Raw genomic sequence first — 18,685 nt, 5'->3', positions numbered from 1 at the left:
GTTTAGATGATAAGAACTAAGTCATATTACTGAGGTTGGCACTTACCTGTTACGTTTACAGCACAAGTCGTGACAGCTTCCCCTACGGCATTCTTAGCCTTGCACATATAAGTGCCTGTATCTTCAGCATGCGTATACAATATATCTAAGGCGACGAACCCAAAGTCGTATGTGGTCTTGAAGCGGTGACCGGTTTGAATCGGCATGCCATTACAGTACCATTCTACCTTCATGGTTGGATCATTAACTGGCGTCAGGGTGGCCTCCAAATGTACGGGTGTACCTTCGTTCACATTTGCGTTGCGCAATGGACGTCCAAACTGTGGGCGCTCTGCGAGGAATTGTTCTTCTTCGACCTTACGCTGGTAGCGTGATTCATCTTCCAAGTGTTGGATTTTCTGCAATGCTTCTTCGTGTTGTGTTTCCCGAATGATCGCTGAACGGGATTGCACATTAAGACGAATGGAGTTAACCGCTTCGCCCAATTTGTTGGTAACACGGCATGTATATTCGCCACTGTCTTCAGCATAAACGGTAAGTATATCCAGTGCGGCGAAACCAAAGTCATATGTGTTACGGAAACGATGGCCCGTGCTCAACGCTTTGCCATTGTGTAACCATTCAACCTTGAGGTTCGGATCGGGATATGGTTCAATGCGACATTCATAGTGTGCGCTTTGACCTTCAACCAGGTTGGTGGGGCCTATCAATTTTGTGACGAAACGTGGTGGTTGGCTAACTACGTACTCCTCCTCCTCGCGACGTTGATATTTGGTATGGTCTTCTAGTTGGTGAATCTTATGCATAGCGGCCTCATGTTGGGTTTCCATTTGAATGGAAGTTTTGGATTGAACAATGAGTGAGGCTGAGGTAACTGCTTGACCGAGTTCGTTAACGGCACGACAAGTGTAAGTGCCAGAGTCTTCTGGATTCACATACTTCATGTTCAATGCAACATATCCAAAGTCATGCATAGTGGTGGTGCGATTTGAAGCTTCAATCGGTTGTCCATTGCGCAACCATTCCACCTTTAAGTGGGGATCACCAACTGGTATTAAACGAGCTTCAAAGTGTACGGCCTGACCTTCGGCGACACGTACATCGCGCACAGGCAAGGTGAAGACTGGCGCTTGACTAACCACCTCCTCTTGAGCGCTCATACGTTGACGTTTGGCGCCATCTTCTAAATGTTGTAGATGGGGCAAAGCGCTCTCGTGCTGTGATTCCAAATAAATTGACTTCTTCGTGTGTACAATAGCAACAGCTGAAGTAATAGCCTCACCGACAGCATTGAAGGCACGGCATGTATATGTTCCAGCATCCTCAGGCAAGCAGGACATAATATCCAGGGCTACAAAACCGAAATTGTTGGTTTCAGTGAAGCGAGAGCCCGATTTAAGTGGCATATTGTTATGGTACCATTCAACACGCATAGAGGGATCTGAGACCGGAATCAAGCGACATTCGAAATGTGCGCGTTGGTTTTCTTTTATCTCGACATTCTTTAAAGATGTTGTAAACACTGGTGCTTGCTTGGTAGTTTCGTCGATTTCTTCACGTCGTGTATAGCGCGAGCGGTCCTCCAAATAATGGATTTGTTCCAGACCGGCTTCGTTTTGAGTAATGGTAACAATTTGTTCGCTACTGCGACATTGCAATTCTACGCGTGTCTCGTCCGAACCAATCAAGTTGACTGCGCGACAAGTGTAAACGCCAGAGTCTTCGGCAATTAGATCGACAATATCTAAAGCTACGTATCCAAAATCATGAATTGGTCGGAAGCGATGGCCGACTGTGATGGGGCGACCATTTTTAAACCATTCAACTTTTAAGTTTGAGTCTGTGACAGGCTCAATTTTGCATTCAAAATGAGCGTGACTACCCTCGCGCATATTTGTGAGGCTCTTTGGATGGGTAAGGAAACGAGGGCGTACATTTACAACCTCATCAACATATTCGCTTCGGCGATAGCGAGACGAATCCTCCAAGTAAGCAATCTTTTGAAGACCAGACTCATTTTGAGTCTCCAAAATCAGATCGCTCTTAGCGATAATGCGTACCGAGCATGAAGTGACGGCTTCGCCAAGTTGATTACGAGCTTGACAGCTATATACACCAGAGTCAACGGCATAACAGCCGAGCAGATCGAGAGCGACATAGTCGAACTCATATGCTGGGCGGAATCTGTGGCCAGTTTTAACAGGTTTGCCATTGACAAACCATTCCACACGCATGCTTGGATCGCCCACTGGCTGCAAACGGCACTCCAAATGAACATTAGTGCCCTCAATTGTTTCGATGTTATGTAGCGGGCGTGTGAATTGCGGTGCCTGCATTACAGTAATGTCTTCTTCAACATGGTGGCGACGGCGTGTTGCGTCCTCTAGTTGCTGAATTTGTTCTAGCGACATTTCGTTTTGAGTTTCGGTAACAATATCTGAGCGATCAATAACACGTACACACGAAGAGGTATGTGCTGAGCCCAAATGGTTTGTAGCGCGGCAAGTGTATTCGCCAGAGTCTGCAGCGGTCGCTTGCACAATATCAAGTGCGACGAAGCCGAAGTCGTAGTAAGTACGGAAGCGTGATCCAACAGTTATGGGGCGGCCATTATGGAACCATTCAACGCGCATGGTAGGATCGCCCATCGGCTCCAAACGGCATTCCAAATGAATATTTTTGCCCTCATGAATTGGTTTATGATCGGAAAGTGGCTGCACGAAAATTGGCTTCGACTTGGAGATCTCTTCAATGTCGTATTGGGGCTCAACGAATGGCCTGTTCTCTAAGTTTTGAGTCTTCTCGTAAAGACCGCGGTGCATGCTAGATGTATCAATGCTGGAACGAGCTGTGAAATGGAATGAGATTACATTAGAATTAGGGTTGCTTTAAGTTTGTTAAATTTAAACTTACTCTCTACTACCATTGTTCCTTGCAACTGTGCTTCACCTAACTTATTTCTCGCTACAACCGTGTACACACCCGCATCTTCGGCACGAACTTGCGAAATATCTAAAGCGACGTAACCAAAGTCATGGTAAGTTTGTATACGTGTGGCCGCACTAATGGCACGCCCATTATGATACCATTCAATCTGTAAACTGAGGTCGCTTTGCGGCTCTACGCGTGCCTCAAAATGAGCTCGTTGGCCCTCCAAAATCTTGTTGGTTCCCTTCATTGGACCGAGGAAACGTGGAATTTGCGTAACTCTGGTCTCCTCCTCTTCAGTGCGTCCATAACGCGAAGTATCCTCCAAGTGCTGTATCTTTTCTAAGCCACCTGGGTGCTGGGAATCAGATACAATATCCTTCTTTGAAAGCACAGTCAATTGTGCCGTGGTTGTATCTTGTCCGATGGCATTGTAAGCGTGGCAAGTGTAAGTGCCAGCATCGTAAATTGTCAGTTGCTTAATAGTCAATGCAACATAGCCGAAATTGAAGTAGGTTGTGCTACGTGAGCTAGCTTCTAGTGGTTGGCCATCCTTGAGCCATTCTACGCGCATGGTAGCATCGCCGATAGGTTCAAGACGTGCTTCAAAATGAGCATGCGCGCCCTCACGTATATCCAACTGATTTTGAATTGGAGTTTTGAATTTTGGTGGTGCGATTGGCTCAGGCACCTCCTGCACATGACGGCGTTGTTGGGACTTCCTGTAGTCTTCTAACTCTTCAACTTTCTCAATATAACGTTGTTGTTCGGGTATACCCAAGTCCGCGGTAACCTCAGAACGTATGTTCACTCGTATGTTTGAGGTACTGGTGGCTTCACCCACACGATTTACTGCACGTACTGTATACGAACCAGCATCTTCAGCCCGTAGGTGCAAGATGTTCAGGGAGACGTAGCCGAAGTTGAAGATTGCGGTGATTCGCGAGCTAGCAGTAATCGGGCGACCATCTTTGTACCATTCAACACGCATGGTGGGATCGTTAACCGGGGTAACTTGAGCTTCAAAGTGCACGTTCTTGCCCTCCTCGAATTCGCCCAAATCCCTTAGTGGGCGAATAAAAACTGGTGACTGATTCATTAGCTCCTCAGAGCTCTCTTGTCGTTGATAGCGTGAATAATCTTCCAATTGGTTAATATATTGTAAGCTATTTGGATTCTGGGAGCTTTGTTCGATTGAGGGACGTTGGATGACAGAGAGAATGGCGCGAGATTCAGCAACACCAGCTGCATTACTGACGCGGCACATGTATTCACCGGAGTCGTGTGTCATAATGCTCAAAAGATCGAGCGCTATGAAACCGAACTTAAATACAGAGGTAGCGCGTGAGCCTGTATAAGAGAAATTTAATTTAAATAATACAAAGGAATCATTGGCTTAGATGTTTTGAAACTTACTTGCTGCCATTGGTTGCCCATTTAGGAACCATTCCACGACCATAGTTGGATCACCAACTGGTTCGATGCGTGCCTCCATATGCACTTTGTTACCTTCGACTTGCTGCACATTCTGCAGTGGTATGATGAATTGCGGTGGTGGGTAGACACGGTCTTCCTCACCAGGGCGCAAGTGTGGCTTTGCGCGTTCTACATGGCGTAAATAAATTATTTCTGGACCAGGAATGGGCCTTTAGAGAGAAGAAAGAAAGAAAAGATGAGGCAATGGGGAAATTGTATTTGGCTAATGCTCTTACTCTGGTTCGATGATTTTCGTTGGCCGCGGTAAATTGAGACGTCTTTGTTCATGCGATGGTTGTTCCCTGGGAACTTCTACATAGAGTCTTGCACGATTCGCAGTCGAGCCAGCAATGTTTTGTGCTGTGCATTGATACCAGCCGGCGTCGGTGGCCGTGACGCGTGGAATTTCCAAACAAGTAGCGCCACCATCCACACCGATAAAGCGTTCAGAAGTAGATGAAATCTGCACACCGTCCTTTTGCCATGTTATACGTGGCACAGGAGTACCGATGGCATTAGCGCTCATGGTAATAGGTTCGCCTTCACGTACGGTCATTGTGCTGAATCTTTGAACAAATTGTGGTGCGACAATCTGTTCTTTTTCCAGCACATTCAGTTGCGCCTCGATGGCTACCTCACCAGCCTTGTTACGTGCCAAACACTGTACTGCGCCACTATCTAGGCGACTAACGTTCGTGATCATCAGCGAGTGACCACCCGATTCGTTGACAAGAATCTTGTGTGCTACATCATCTTTAACTGGACGTCCATTGATCAACCAAACAACTTCAGGATAAGGATTGCCAGTGACGCGGCAATCGAAGCGAGTCATGCGACCCTCAGTGACTTCACGATCGGCATAACCCTTGACGAAAGTTGGTGGCAAAGCTTTGCCAGCTTCCAACTGCTCAGCCGTAACATCGACTGGTTTCGGCTCGTGTGTTGTTTCTGCAGCTGGTTCAACTGCCAAAACGGCTGAGGAGACTACACAACCCTGAGTGTTTTCTGCGAGTAGCGTGTAGTGGCCCGCATCTTGATGGCTGGCGTTCTTGACGCGCATCGTAGCTATACCACTGGAATATGAAGTCTCGTATTTCTGCGATGGTACTAGGCGCTGACCATTATGGAACCAAGTAAGGCGTGGCTTAGGATTAGAGCCAACCTTAGCGCTAAAAACGGCATCAGAACCTTCAACAAGCTTCGAGTTGCGCGGTTTTTGAGAAATTTGTGGCGCATGGGCTGGACCCATGGAACGATCCAATTCTTGCGATAAATATTGGTCCTGTTCATAAGCTGAACGACGCGTAATAGCCTCACGATATTGCACTTCCCGTAGCAAACGATACTCAAATGTATCGACGCGGAACTCTTCTTCGATGGATGTGTACGAGTAACCATTGGTGTACAATGATTTATCGAACTTTTGAACGGGTTGCAGTACTGGCATTGGCGCGCCTTCAGGCTGGATGTAAACACTGCATATAGCTTCGCCATATTGATTACGCGCCGTACACGTATATTCGCCTTCATCGCCTGGGCCGATTTGGTTAATCATCAGTGATACTTCACCGGTGGCCTCGTTATAGCTCATACGAAACTTTTGTGACTCGAGAAGTGGTGCGCCTTTTCGGGTCCAAGAAACGAATGGCTTTGGATTGGCACGTAGTTTACCCTCGAAGAGGGCATTACCACCCTGTGCGAAACGGGCATTCTTGAAAATTTGCTCAAATATCGGTGGTGAAATATCGCCTTGACTATAGACGTGCGTCAAGGATGGCGGAGTGTAGGCACCGCCTGCGCCAATATGTTGCACTGCAAGATAGAAGTAAAATAAGAAGACGAGTTAGTTTTATATTCAAACGCGATATTCTTACAAGAGAAGCAGGTGAAGTATTTTTTAAAGAATTTCTGAATAGCATGCGCACCATTCTTCATTGTAGAAGCATTTGAACGGGCAAACTAAATCGAAATGCCGCCTATAACTTTGAATTTGGACAAGCTGTTCAAGCTTGCTTTAAGTTCTGGCTAAATTTATTTATTACATATAGTTGAAAATAAAAAACGGAGGAATTAAGATAAAGGAAAATTCGGAAAAAATAAACAATAAAGTTTTCAAAATTTGTGACAAGATTTGAAATTTCAAAAATGCGAAGTTTTAAATGCGATAAAAAACAGTTCGTGATAAAAAATTCGTATATGAGAGCAAAAAAGAAAACATGTAATCCCGAAATGAAGAGTGTGAATATCAAATGAACATACATACATACATATGTATATATGTACTAAACATCCAAATAAATGAAAGAGAACTACCTCTTAAGCATATACAACTAAATAGTCCGCGCATTTTCTTGATCACCGTTGCCAATATTTGCAAATATTATCGGCATTTGATCTTGGGCTATATTTAGACCGTGGCAACAAACGTCCTTCCAAGTAATGATTCACCATTGAAAATTCTTTAGTTTCGCAAAAGTTCCCTGTTTTTTGTTTTTTGTTTTAAGTTCGAATATCACTATTTATAAATAGAAACATTACACGCAGAATAGTGGGAAGTTTCGACTTCGAAACAGCTGATCACCGCCTATCCTACTCTCTCGCTTTGAAAACCATATTTGCGCAGCTGCCAACAGCTGGCGAGCCTCCATGATGCTTACCCGAAGACTCTTTCAAATGAAAATTAGTGGGAAATTTACTCGTGTACTCGTAATTCGTGTGGGCTGTTAGAGCGAGTCGGCTATATTTGGCATATGAAGCACATATGAGAAAGTACTTCCACATGAATGTGTTATTTTTTGCAGTTCTACTTTGTGTTCTAAGTGTAATTTAAATTCAATTTAGTGACCTATATTTTTGATCGATGGCCTTTGGAGGCGAAGGGCAAACTTAACGATTGCGACTCTGTTCATCGGCAGTGTTATGAGTTGGGCGTATAAAAAATGCGTCGGTGTGTGTTAAGTGAAATTTTGTTGTAGTTGTTTATTAAACTTAGTGTGTACCAATTATTCATCATACCGGATGTTTTTATAAGAGCTTGAGAACTTTTAATGATGATACAAAATAGATATATTGTTGAAACGATTTTTTTATTATAATCTGGTAGATAATTTCGTGACATATATTTTTTAAATTTGATATTCAGCATATGTCCGCCGGGGCTATGAGTTACATAGTTCATTCTATTACTCAAATTTTTGACTAATTTTTTCAATAAATCTGGGCGTATGGCGTCAATGAGAGCTTAATTATTGTAATAAATCGATGATTATCATCGCTGTTTGGCTGATTAATTTTTGGAAACAAAAATTCAGTTACCACTATTCACTGTAAAAGCAGCTCCTTCCTCATTTCGAAAGAAATAAGGACTGATGATGGCACCAGTGCTCTATGAACTTCGCGATCAGTTTTTTGTCTTCAATGTTAATTTCCACCATTTAGAGGCATTGTTCTGGCGTTTAACGATTCATTATGCTTTACCAAAGTTTACCGAACAGAAACGTCAACCCAGTTTGAGATTCACAGCTGTCAAGCCATAGTTATCGATAGTTCTCATGCAGCTAAAAACAGCTCTTATATTATCTAAATATAGTATACTTCAATAAATTAAAAAATCGACACAAATGGCTACAATGCTTTCAATTTACTATGCCTCCCTTAATTTGGATAGGTAAAGACACATTTTCATCTAATAAGTTACTATTATACTTATACCATAAAAGAGGAACTGATGGGCATTTTTGCATATTTTCCTCCTACAATTGTTGCTTTTTTAATTATGACACTTTTGCACTAAGTGAGCGATTTTATGTTTTTCTTTTTATTTAAAAAATTAAAAAAAAAACAACTTTTTCGCTTTGATTATTATTTCCATGAAGATTATAACCTAAGGTTGTCAACTTTCCGAACCTGATGACTTCCAAGCTGAATAAAAGGCGCGTAGGCAGAAATGTAAAACAAAAAATTAATATTTTTGTAAACTATCGGGTGATTAATTTTTGGGTACTTTCATTGGTGGTGATTTAAGGGCAGATGACGCATACGCCGTGTCAACTGATGTGACATTTTTGTTCAGTATTGTTTAACATTTCATCATGGAAAGACTTAGTCTGGCATAGCCTGGTCTCGATTACAGTTGGTTCCAATAAGCTGACACCACTTGTCATATAGTCCGTACAACCATGGCTTTATGTGAAAACGATTTGGGGAAGAATTCGTTTCATGCTTCGGTTATGTGAATTGGGTGCCTAGATTACACGGTATCACATTTCCACATTTCGTACTTTGAAGTTACGATAAGTCCAAAGTCTGCATGCAGTCATTGGATAAACACCACTCGGTATGCTCGAACGCGTCATCAAAAATTGGAACTTTAGAATGGACCATCTCGAACGTAATTTCGGCAGCATTCAAAAGAAATAATTGAAAATAAGGAGTCTTTAGCATGAAAATAAAGAGTATCAAATCAAATTGACCTTCTTCATTGTTTTTTATTTTGAAAAAGTATCATAGCATAATTTTTGCAGCTTATGGAAATTATTTATTTATCTTGATTTACTTTGTTTAAGACAAGAAATAGCATTTAGGAAAGTTTTAATCAATATACCCGTCTATTCATCAAGAAACAGGTTAGCTTCTTAACTTAACTGATTTACTGACAACTGACAGCTTAATGGCTTTTGAAACTTAGCAGAAATATATTTACATATGCATACTTAAAATAAAATCGAAGTAATACAGTCCATTTTATTTTAAAACTATTTTTCCTATTTCGTGATTGCTGATACCTGTGAGCAACCGGTACGTTGACGGGGATTCAGTAAAAAACTTATCTAGAAAACCTTTTTCCTATTTGAACTTCCTTCATATAAATGTTATTGTAATTATAAATATAGATATGTGTATGACACACAGCCAGTAGGTCTTCGGTTCGTTTAACAGTAATTAATTTCTATTAATAAGAGTTGTTCCTCGAGAGATGATAGCAAACCTTTGAATTTGCTTCAGCAATGGGAAAATTTTTCATCAATTCTAGTAGCTATTCGGAGACGGGCAAGTCTCTCTATTTTTCTCTAATAGGTATTACCACTTTGGCACCCTTTTCACGGAAAATCTTCCCTTAAAAAACCATCTGCCGTTCGGAGACGGCATAAGACTGTAGATATCTTCATTTGGTCTAACAACATAAAGGCGCACACCCCAAGTTGCAGGAAAAGCTCGGTCAAACATGTATACATACATCCTTGGTATATACTACATATATATATTGTTTTTCGCTTTTGTGGTCGACGAAATTAAAATGGTTATAACTGTCATTATGCAAATAAAGGGGTTTCCAATAACAGATGTTACAGGTGAATGGATTGCGCTATCGAGAGATGATTAACGATTTTTTATGGCCGGAATTGGATGGTATTGATCTGGACTACGTTTATTTTCAACAAGACGGCGCTACGTGCCGAACAAGGAAATCATTGCACGGTTATGGAAAATTTCATGAAAAGGATATTGTCCTGAAGCTATATTAGGCTATGTTTCCTTTACGAGGCATTTGTTAGGAAATTAAATTAAGATGCTCAAGTTTCGTAAAAATATTTCTCGTTGTTCTAGTAACTTGAAACTTAATATAAATTTAAGTTTGAAAATTATTAGATCGAATTTTTATTTAAATTTAGTTATAAGATTTTGGAATGAATTAAGTTTAAATTAATTTCGACTAATTTTAAGGATATTCAGAAATATAAAAATAGTATTTACTAAGTTTTAACTTGAAAAAACCCTAAAAACTATTTTCTAAAAGCCTTTATTTTAATCGATTATTTGTGATCAAGGGAAATTGAAAGAAAAGCATATTATAAATGTGTCCCATCGAAATAAATATTCGTCATCAATTATCCTGCGGTGTCAATTTAAATAGCTAATTATCAAATTATCGCTTGCCAAGAGAGGCCGCGACGTACCTAGTGGCCAAGTGCCAACAGCCAAATGGCAAGTGTGACCTTGTGGCACTGTGCAATACATTCTTCGAAAAAGCTCATTGGCACCAATACATACATACATATTTTGTCGAGCAAAGCAAGATCATTTAATTTACCCCAAAGTGCACACATGTGTAAGCACGAAAGTATATACGAGTACATATGCACATTTGCTTACATATGTATGTGTGCGAGTGCATACTCATTTTGGCTAACTGACAAATCGCACAGTGATGAGTGGACCGATTACACACTCTTTCGCAACACATATATATATGTATATATATACACATAGACATCTACTATTTTAAGTGCATCAACTGATTCATTCTGCAAAGATACGCGCTGATGTAAGTAACGAAGAAATATTTCTGATGATTGATCTTCAAGCAGAGAATTGCTAAGTTGGTGGGAAGAAATGAGGATACAAGCACTGTGAATATAATATAAATGCCGATATGGCTACTACGACGGATATGTTTTACAAAAAAAAAAAAAAAAAAAATCTGAAATCTGATATTTAAAAATGTAAAACATCACACAGAAACTTGATTTTTAATTCACTAATTTTTAATTGTTAGAAAAATAATAATAATAATAGAACTTAGGTTTATTGGAGCTCATAAATTGTATTCTTTTTAGCTAATTTTTATGCAGAACATAGGAACTAAGAACAAAAATAATTATCGGACTATAGAATTACGGGCTTTTAAGCCTTTTATTTAAATTTTAGGACATCATTTTTTCGTGCTAAAACGTTTTCTAAAAACCAAAATGGAAATATTTTGTTAAGAAACTAGAGGTTAAATTAATATATTATCTAATAACTGATATATATTAATATTCAGTGAATTTACTTACTTTAATCGAATTTCCTATTTATTCAATTACAAATTTTTACTGTAGGAGTCACTATGTGTAAACATCGAATTATTATTTTATTACGGTAGGGCCTTATAGAGTATGTGTTAAAGCGCTCAAATACGCGCTATTAACCAATTGCTGCCTAATAGTATTTAAATACCTATGCATAAAACAATGTTGTGCTTACAGAATCAGATCTCGGAGATGGTAATATTGATTGAATGCCAAAAGTGACAATTTTCGTAAGGTAACATCTGCGGCCCGTATTGATTTAAGTTTCTTTCCCGACCATAGAAGAGATCTCAGGTATGCCAAAAATGGCAATTTTTGTATGGCAAAATCATGACCTATACAAGCTTTATAAATAAAATTACAATAAAAAAAAACATCGCACAGTCAGGTCTTGGCAGTCAATACTACAACTACTATTCGATCGTAATTTGCAGAGATAAAGAATATGTATGCATCTTTTTCACAAAATAATTTTTTTTTTTTCAAATAAACCTTTATCAAAATACAGTAAATCTATTCAGAAAAGATGACTTATTCATGTGTATATATTATTTAGTAAATACTTGTACATAATTACAACAATTTAATAATTAAATACTAGAGAAAAATTACTTAATTTAATTAAAATTTGATTCTCTGCCTTGCCATCTTTTTTACTTCTTTCAATGTTTTACTATAATCCAAATAACTGCACATTGAACATACTTTTAACTTTTTTATTTTTTAACCAAATTATTGCTCGAGGGTATTTCAATAGAAGCCTATATGTATATGCAACCTTGGAAATTGGACAACAATACATTCGAAGGCACACTAATAAATATTTGTGCTAAAATAATTCTTAAATAAACCTCAAATTTTTCTGATTTCTTTGTTTTATGAAAGATTATTTCTAAATAACATAGATCTCAAATTTCTACACACACAAACCAGAACAAAAATTTTACTTTTTTTATATTCAACACTTGTTCATATTTTTCCTAGAAATAATTTTCAATATAACCTAACCTTATTGTTTTTTAATTTTGGTTTCCTTTGAATTTTCCGATTGTTTCTAAAAATGTGATATAGTTTGTATAATAATTTTATTGTTATGTAAACCTTTATAAAATAAAATAAAAAAAAATTTCAATTCATTCCCTTGTTTTTTGCTTTAAATGATTTTGAGTATAACCTCGAACCTCAACTAAAATATAAAGAAAAATAAAGAAGTAAGCTTTTTATTTAAATATTCAATATTTTTCCATTCAAACTCATATTTTTTGTAAACAGCTTTTTTTTAAATATTTTTCAATATATGTAGTTACATTGATTTCTCATTAATATGCAATTTGTTCAAGTGTGCCAGTTCATTTTCTGTACGCAGATTTGGCAGTTAAACCGTAGTTTATTTTTTATTCTACCTCTTTTCTCAAGAAAATATTTTCAAAATTTAAAATAAAGAAACTTGAAATATGCGTACATCAATATGGCAGACAGGTTCTGCATTATTATAAGATGATTGTAATCTAAAATTTCTTTTAAAAATATATTTATAATTGCCGAAGGCCCTGGCAGCCAGCGCTTACTACTTACGTGTGACAGTTATTTATAATTGTAACTCTTGTAAAAATAAATAAATAAATAAATATTTATAATTTTTTTTTAATTTTCTAATTTTTTTATGTTATTTTTCATAATTTTTTTCGATTCTACTTCATCATCAAATTTTGTCAATTGAACTGCATATTTGTTCTAAACCAATTATTATTAAATACTTTTCAATATAACAACATTTTTCCAAAAAGAAGGTTTTAAAGAAATTTTTAATTCATTGTAATTTTTTCGTAAAAAATATTTTTAAAATAAATATTTTCAATACAACCTCGCATCCCTTTAAAAAGTATGATTCCAAAAAATGTTCAATACAATTACGTATTTCTAATATGGTCCATCAGGCCACTGTATCCTAAAGAAAAATACTTGCAACTGATTTGAGTGAATTGTTTACTAGAATTTATATTCTTGTAGTTATCTCGCACTACAAACAGTTAAAAAAATTTAACTCGAAAATTAAAAACTGCAATAAAAAATACTGTTTTTTTAGTTTTATTAATTTCTGCTTTTAAGGTTATTTCTGCGCTGTGATATTATTTTTTCATTTGGTTTTATTATATTGATATTCTGTCGCCGAAATAGGGTGTCCACAGAAAAACACGTGATTGGAATAATTAATTTTAAATAAAAGCCCACAAAGATAAAATGGATTTTTTTTTTGTATTTATAAAAAAGCAAAACATTTAGAAATTCAATTTTTTTCTTTTTCAATCATTTACATCTTTTGAAAGTATTCTCATGACACGAAAATATGAACTCAGTTCTTTACAGAAATTCAGAAAACCACTTTGAAGTTGAATATTGAATTTTTGTTTTCTTGCACCTCACGCAAATGGCTGTTTGGAACCTAAAATGCCACAAAAAGAAAAGAAAAAATTAAAACCAGTTTGAATTTATCAGTCTTGATCACAATTTCGTTCTCAGTGAAGTAAAATTTCACTTCGCAGACCAGTCTTCGGCCTCGGCCCTTCAAACGAAGGACGACTTAGACAATTGACAAACCTGTGAAGTCGTTATTAGAATTCATAGAAATGTTCTGTGCAAGATTTATTTCAGAATATAGGAATTTCAGAAATATATGAATGACGTCTTTCGAAAACTTCCTTTGAATTGATAGGAGGCTTATTTGTTCCATTTTGAATTGTAGTAATTTGTAAAAGTTTGCGGAACATAAAATTAATAAAAAAACATACATTTAAAAGAAAAAAATAATAAAAAAAAAATTTATAAAATTTCGCATTGATATTTTCTTCATAAAACTAACTAAAACACAGCTGATTTAAAATTATGGTTTATAAAATTTGCCTTCCTATTTTTAAAAATTCACTTTGCTAAAGAATCGATGACGAAATTTTTCTAGTTTGGAACTCTAAAAGTAAAATTATTTGTGGGTCATTAAATTACAAAACCTCGTGTCGAAATTCATCTCTTCAAATTAATAAAAAAATTAGAATATTACAAAAAAAAAAATTAAAAAATAAACATTTAAAAAAAAATTTGAAACTTTTTTTAATTTTAATTAAAAAATAAAAATTTTATAATAAATTAAAACTTTTTTTAATTTTAAATACGATACGACCACTTTCCACTTGAAACGGTTAAAATTAAAAATAAAAAAACAAATAGTGTTTTTTTGTTCTCACAATTTTTCTTCAACAAATAGACTATTTTTTATAATTTGTGTAAGTTCTTTTTCCAAAACTAACTAATATTTAAAATTTCCAAAACTAACGAATAACTTTAAAATTTAAGCTGTGTTTTTTAATCCTTACATACAAAAGAAAATTATGAGAAAAAATGTTAAAATGTTTAGTTGTTCTTTTAGAAATAGTTTTAATTACTAAACATTTTTTTCTCATAATTTTCCTTTATATGTAACAGCATAAATGTATCGACATATGCTCAGAGTAATGAGAGGAGTTGATTTAACCAATTTTTTCCGCTCGCCTACCCCTCTGTCCATTAATATATTTCAATGACTCTTGGCACACACATTACACTTAGTTCAAGGTAGCTTGGTTTTTAAAATGGGCGGAAATGGCCAATAACAACTTCCACCTCGCATATGACGGCAGTTTTCAAAAAATAAACAAAGGTCATATTTTTGTTGTAAACGAGTCAAATTTACTCAAATTTGGTTGAAATGATGATTCCAAAGAAATATAAAACTCGCCATAAACTGGGTACGCGTGTTGCAACTCATCTCATTTTTATTGAGTTCGGATAAAACCACACCCTTTTTTATATGCCAAGGCATACGCCCGATATTACTAGCCTATTGTTTATGAGTTTGTTCGATTCCAACAATTAATAGCCAGCCCAAATTAAATTTTACTGAAATGTGTGCGGGTAGATAAAGTTCGGTTCGGACTGAATTTAGAACTTCTTGATTTGTTTTAATTTTTATAATGCTTTCAGCAGTGCATAATACTGGTAAAATCATATTTAATATTTTTAAGAAAAATTTTTTTTTGCTTACACGGACATTTTTTTTCGTTAAAAAAGTTTTTTTTTAATATAATAATATAATAATAATGAAAATTAATTATATTTATTTTTCCAAAGAAACGCTTTCGAGATTTTTGTTGACAAAAGGTTTGTTTTCAAGGCCTTTTTGCAGTTATTGCAAAGAAACTCCAGGAAAACGAAAAAACTAACATTTTATCGATACCGTTTGAAAAGTATATTCCGCATCTTTGCAAAAGGAATGAGAAAAAAGGAAAAAGTATTTGGCAGATTTTCAACTGAAAGAAAATGGCGAAAAATGAAACCGGACACTTTTATTTAAATTGCCATAACTTTCACATTTTCTGTAAGATTTTAATAAATAAATTGTCTTTCATTTTAAAATTTTTAATTATTTCTTTTACAAAATTTATCAACTAAAACGAATGTACACAAATGAACAATGTTCGAGAATGCTTGAAAATTTCGTTATTGTCTGAATTATTCAAAAATTACTTTACCAATTGACAAAAAAATATATTGCTGACGTATAACGGGCTTATTTCAATTAAAGATTAGTAAATAAAAATTAGCTACGATTTTAAAAAAGTAGGCTTACGGTGAAAGTATACGAACGCTTGAACTAAAGAATTAAGAAAATGGCTGGAATAATAAACACTTCGATGCGAAAATTTGGGTTTTGATTTATTTTCCATATAATCATATGTATGTAAGTAAATATTGCCAGCTTAAAGTTTTAAACTTAAGCAATTATCTTCGACTATCATTTTAAACTACCAACTGTTTCGCCTAAACTCGCCTATACATTTTCTTTGCCCGCTTCAAAATTCAGAGTAATCATGACTTATGACTTATGATTTTTCACATGCAAAGCTATTTATCGGCTGCCAATGAGGCTGTTCAACTAACTGACCTCTTTGTTGAGTGATTTGCTGACTCTGGACGGTGCGTTGCTCGGTGCGCTGCTCGGTGCGGCTAGTCCTTTGCTGTTGATGCATGCTCGAGTATTGTTGCTGGCTCGAGGTTTGCTGCATTTCCTGACGAGACTGCGTTTGCGACTGCGATTGCGATTGCAGCTGTTGTTGCTGCTGTTGATAAGGATTCGAATTTTCTCGTTGCATTTTCGTTATATAACACTATATCGCATTTAAAATGATAACTGAAGGTATTGAGTGATTGTGTGCAACTATCGATGTATGTAACTCACTGGATGCTTAGCTACTCAGCTATTGGATAGATAATAGACTGGATTCAGTTGGATGCGGTGCGATGCAGTCCAACAATATACCACTTATGTGTATCTATCCGATTTTAAACACTATTCGAGTTTCACGTAGGCAATTTTTTTCTATAGTTGCTTAATATGTATGTATTGACTGATTTATCTTTATATATTTATCAATTTTTCACTTCAAACACAGATTTATCGTTTCCTATAGGCGCTGAAAGAGAATAGATGAAATTTGAAAATTACACTGAGCGATGTAAATTTATTTAGTTTTTGTTTTTGCACAGATTTTTAGTATTTATTGTAGTTTGGCTATCGTAAGCCGCGTTTTATATACAATTATTTTTCAAAACTTTTTAATGTTCATTTTAGTGTTTGCTGTTTTTATAATCACTTTTCACATAAAATTATTTTTCTCATATTTTATTCACATATAAACCATAGTATTAGTGGTTTCTGACTCGGCTGTGCGAAATCTGTGAAGATCTAAAAGTGAGTATATTTTTTGCATGAAAATTTCTATTTTCGAAAAATGATTCCGTCGCAGGCTGTCCTTTTCGTATTCCTGAGCTGCAAGTTGTTTTCCATCTCGTTTATGTACGAAAATATAACACCAATCACTTTATGCCACACAAACACAAGCAAGCGCTGAAACACGTACTCGTAAAAACACAAACACAGGCATAGCAGTTTTGCTTCTTAATTTTCAGTGGCTATTTTTAAAAATTGACAATCCAATTCAATTTAACTGAAATGAAAATCTATGGTATATAATAGCAGCTTGCACTGTTAACTGAAATCTCTTATTATTTTTTCATATGTGCGAATATGTATGTATGTATGTATGCGTAAATATTTGTTTTGCATTGAAAATTCACAACAAAGTTATCCTTTAGTAGTAATCCACTAAAAGTTGCTGAGAGTATCCTTGAGTGTTTGTGTTGTTGTTTTGTTAATACTTTCAAATAGCGCTTATAGATTCCGTTTTACATATATGTACATACACATACACAGAAAAACTTTATTAATTAATATGCATATAAGTATGTATAGATGACCGAGTGCAACACTTCGGCTGTGAACGGATATGGATCAACCGATTTACCCACAAACCGAGCAAGTGCCCGACCTACCGACCGATCGATAGCCCGTTGCATAGCTTGACCAACGGCGGCCGAAAGTACGAGCAGCGAGCGATTCGTGTGTCGCACGATCATCCGCCACCAGCTGAAGCATTCCACCGTTCGTTCGTATGTTCACAAGTATATCGAATCTTTTTTTAGAAATTCAGCGCAGCGAAAAATATTTTCTTCATAAAAATTTGTTACGAAACCAAAATTTTTGAATATTTTCTTCTTTTCACAAAGAAACTTTTGTAGAATAAAATTTCACTTAATACAGTTTCACAAATCCTTCCTTATTTTGTTTGTTTTTTTGTTTTTTGATAAACTTTCCTTCTTAACTGCTTACTTTCGTTATCCTTTGCGGCGTTATAATGTGATTTGTATCGCGTTTAAATTATATATATTTTTTCCGTTTGAAATAAACTCTCTTTTTCACCTCAGTTATAAAGAAAATTATACAAAAACTCTATGTAAATTATATCTTTTTCCAAATATATATGTATTTTTATATATACTATATATATGTGCGCGTATGAAAAACTTAAATTTCAGAAATTAAAATATTCTGGTTCAAGTCATAATCCCCGAGACTGAAACCAAGACGTCGATCGTTTTTGAGGTGCGAGCGAAGAATGACACAAGATCGTTCCAATTGTGTTCAAATAGCTCGATCAGTTGCTGGTTCGTATACTTTGTACGCATGTGTGTAGCATAAGTGAGTCGCAGCATGTGAGAGCACTTTCTTCATTCGTTGGGTGCTTCAGTGTCGATTCGTTGTGCCTTGTTGCTATTTTTTGGCCTACGCGCTGTGGTTGTTGTATGGTGCTTTTGTTGTTGGTTGGAAAACTCATCGATTTTATTTTTGGGAAATTCGTCGAGTGCAACATAGTGTGAGGCCAAACTGAGGTGGTTCATTTAAATGAATAAGGTTTCTTATTATTAAATTGAGGCTTTTAAAATCACGTTGCATTGCAATGTCAATAACCTTTTTTTACCAGAGAATTTCTTACTTCATT

At 36.1% G+C, this 18,685-nt stretch overlaps 1 protein-coding gene across 1 annotated transcript in view; it reads right to left on the bottom strand.

Moving 5' to 3' along the window:
* The window catches only part of LOC129240323 (titin), a 149,096-nt gene extending 130,814 nt beyond the window's left edge, over positions 1 to 18,282 (bottom strand). Inside the window, exons 1-6 of the mRNA XM_054876062.1 lie at positions 18,016 to 18,282; positions 16,231 to 16,759; positions 4,641 to 6,216; positions 4,345 to 4,574; positions 2,914 to 4,278; positions 47 to 2,848 (exon numbers count right to left, since the gene is read on the bottom strand). Coding sequence (XP_054732037.1) covers positions 47 to 2,848; positions 2,914 to 4,278; positions 4,345 to 4,574; positions 4,641 to 6,216; positions 16,231 to 16,438 — 6,181 coding nt within the window. The 5' untranslated portion in view covers positions 16,439 to 16,759; positions 18,016 to 18,282. The remainder of the gene's footprint in view (positions 1 to 46; positions 2,849 to 2,913; positions 4,279 to 4,344; positions 4,575 to 4,640; positions 6,217 to 16,230; positions 16,760 to 18,015) is intronic.
* Between the last annotated feature and the right edge of the window lie 403 nt (positions 18,283 to 18,685).

The sequence above is a fragment of the Anastrepha obliqua genome, chromosome 3, assembly GCF_027943255.1.
Source record: "Anastrepha obliqua isolate idAnaObli1 chromosome 3, idAnaObli1_1.0, whole genome shotgun sequence".
In the NCBI taxonomy this organism is placed as follows: domain Eukaryota; kingdom Metazoa; phylum Arthropoda; class Insecta; order Diptera; family Tephritidae; genus Anastrepha; species Anastrepha obliqua.
This window is presented reverse-complemented; position numbering and strand designations above follow the sequence as displayed.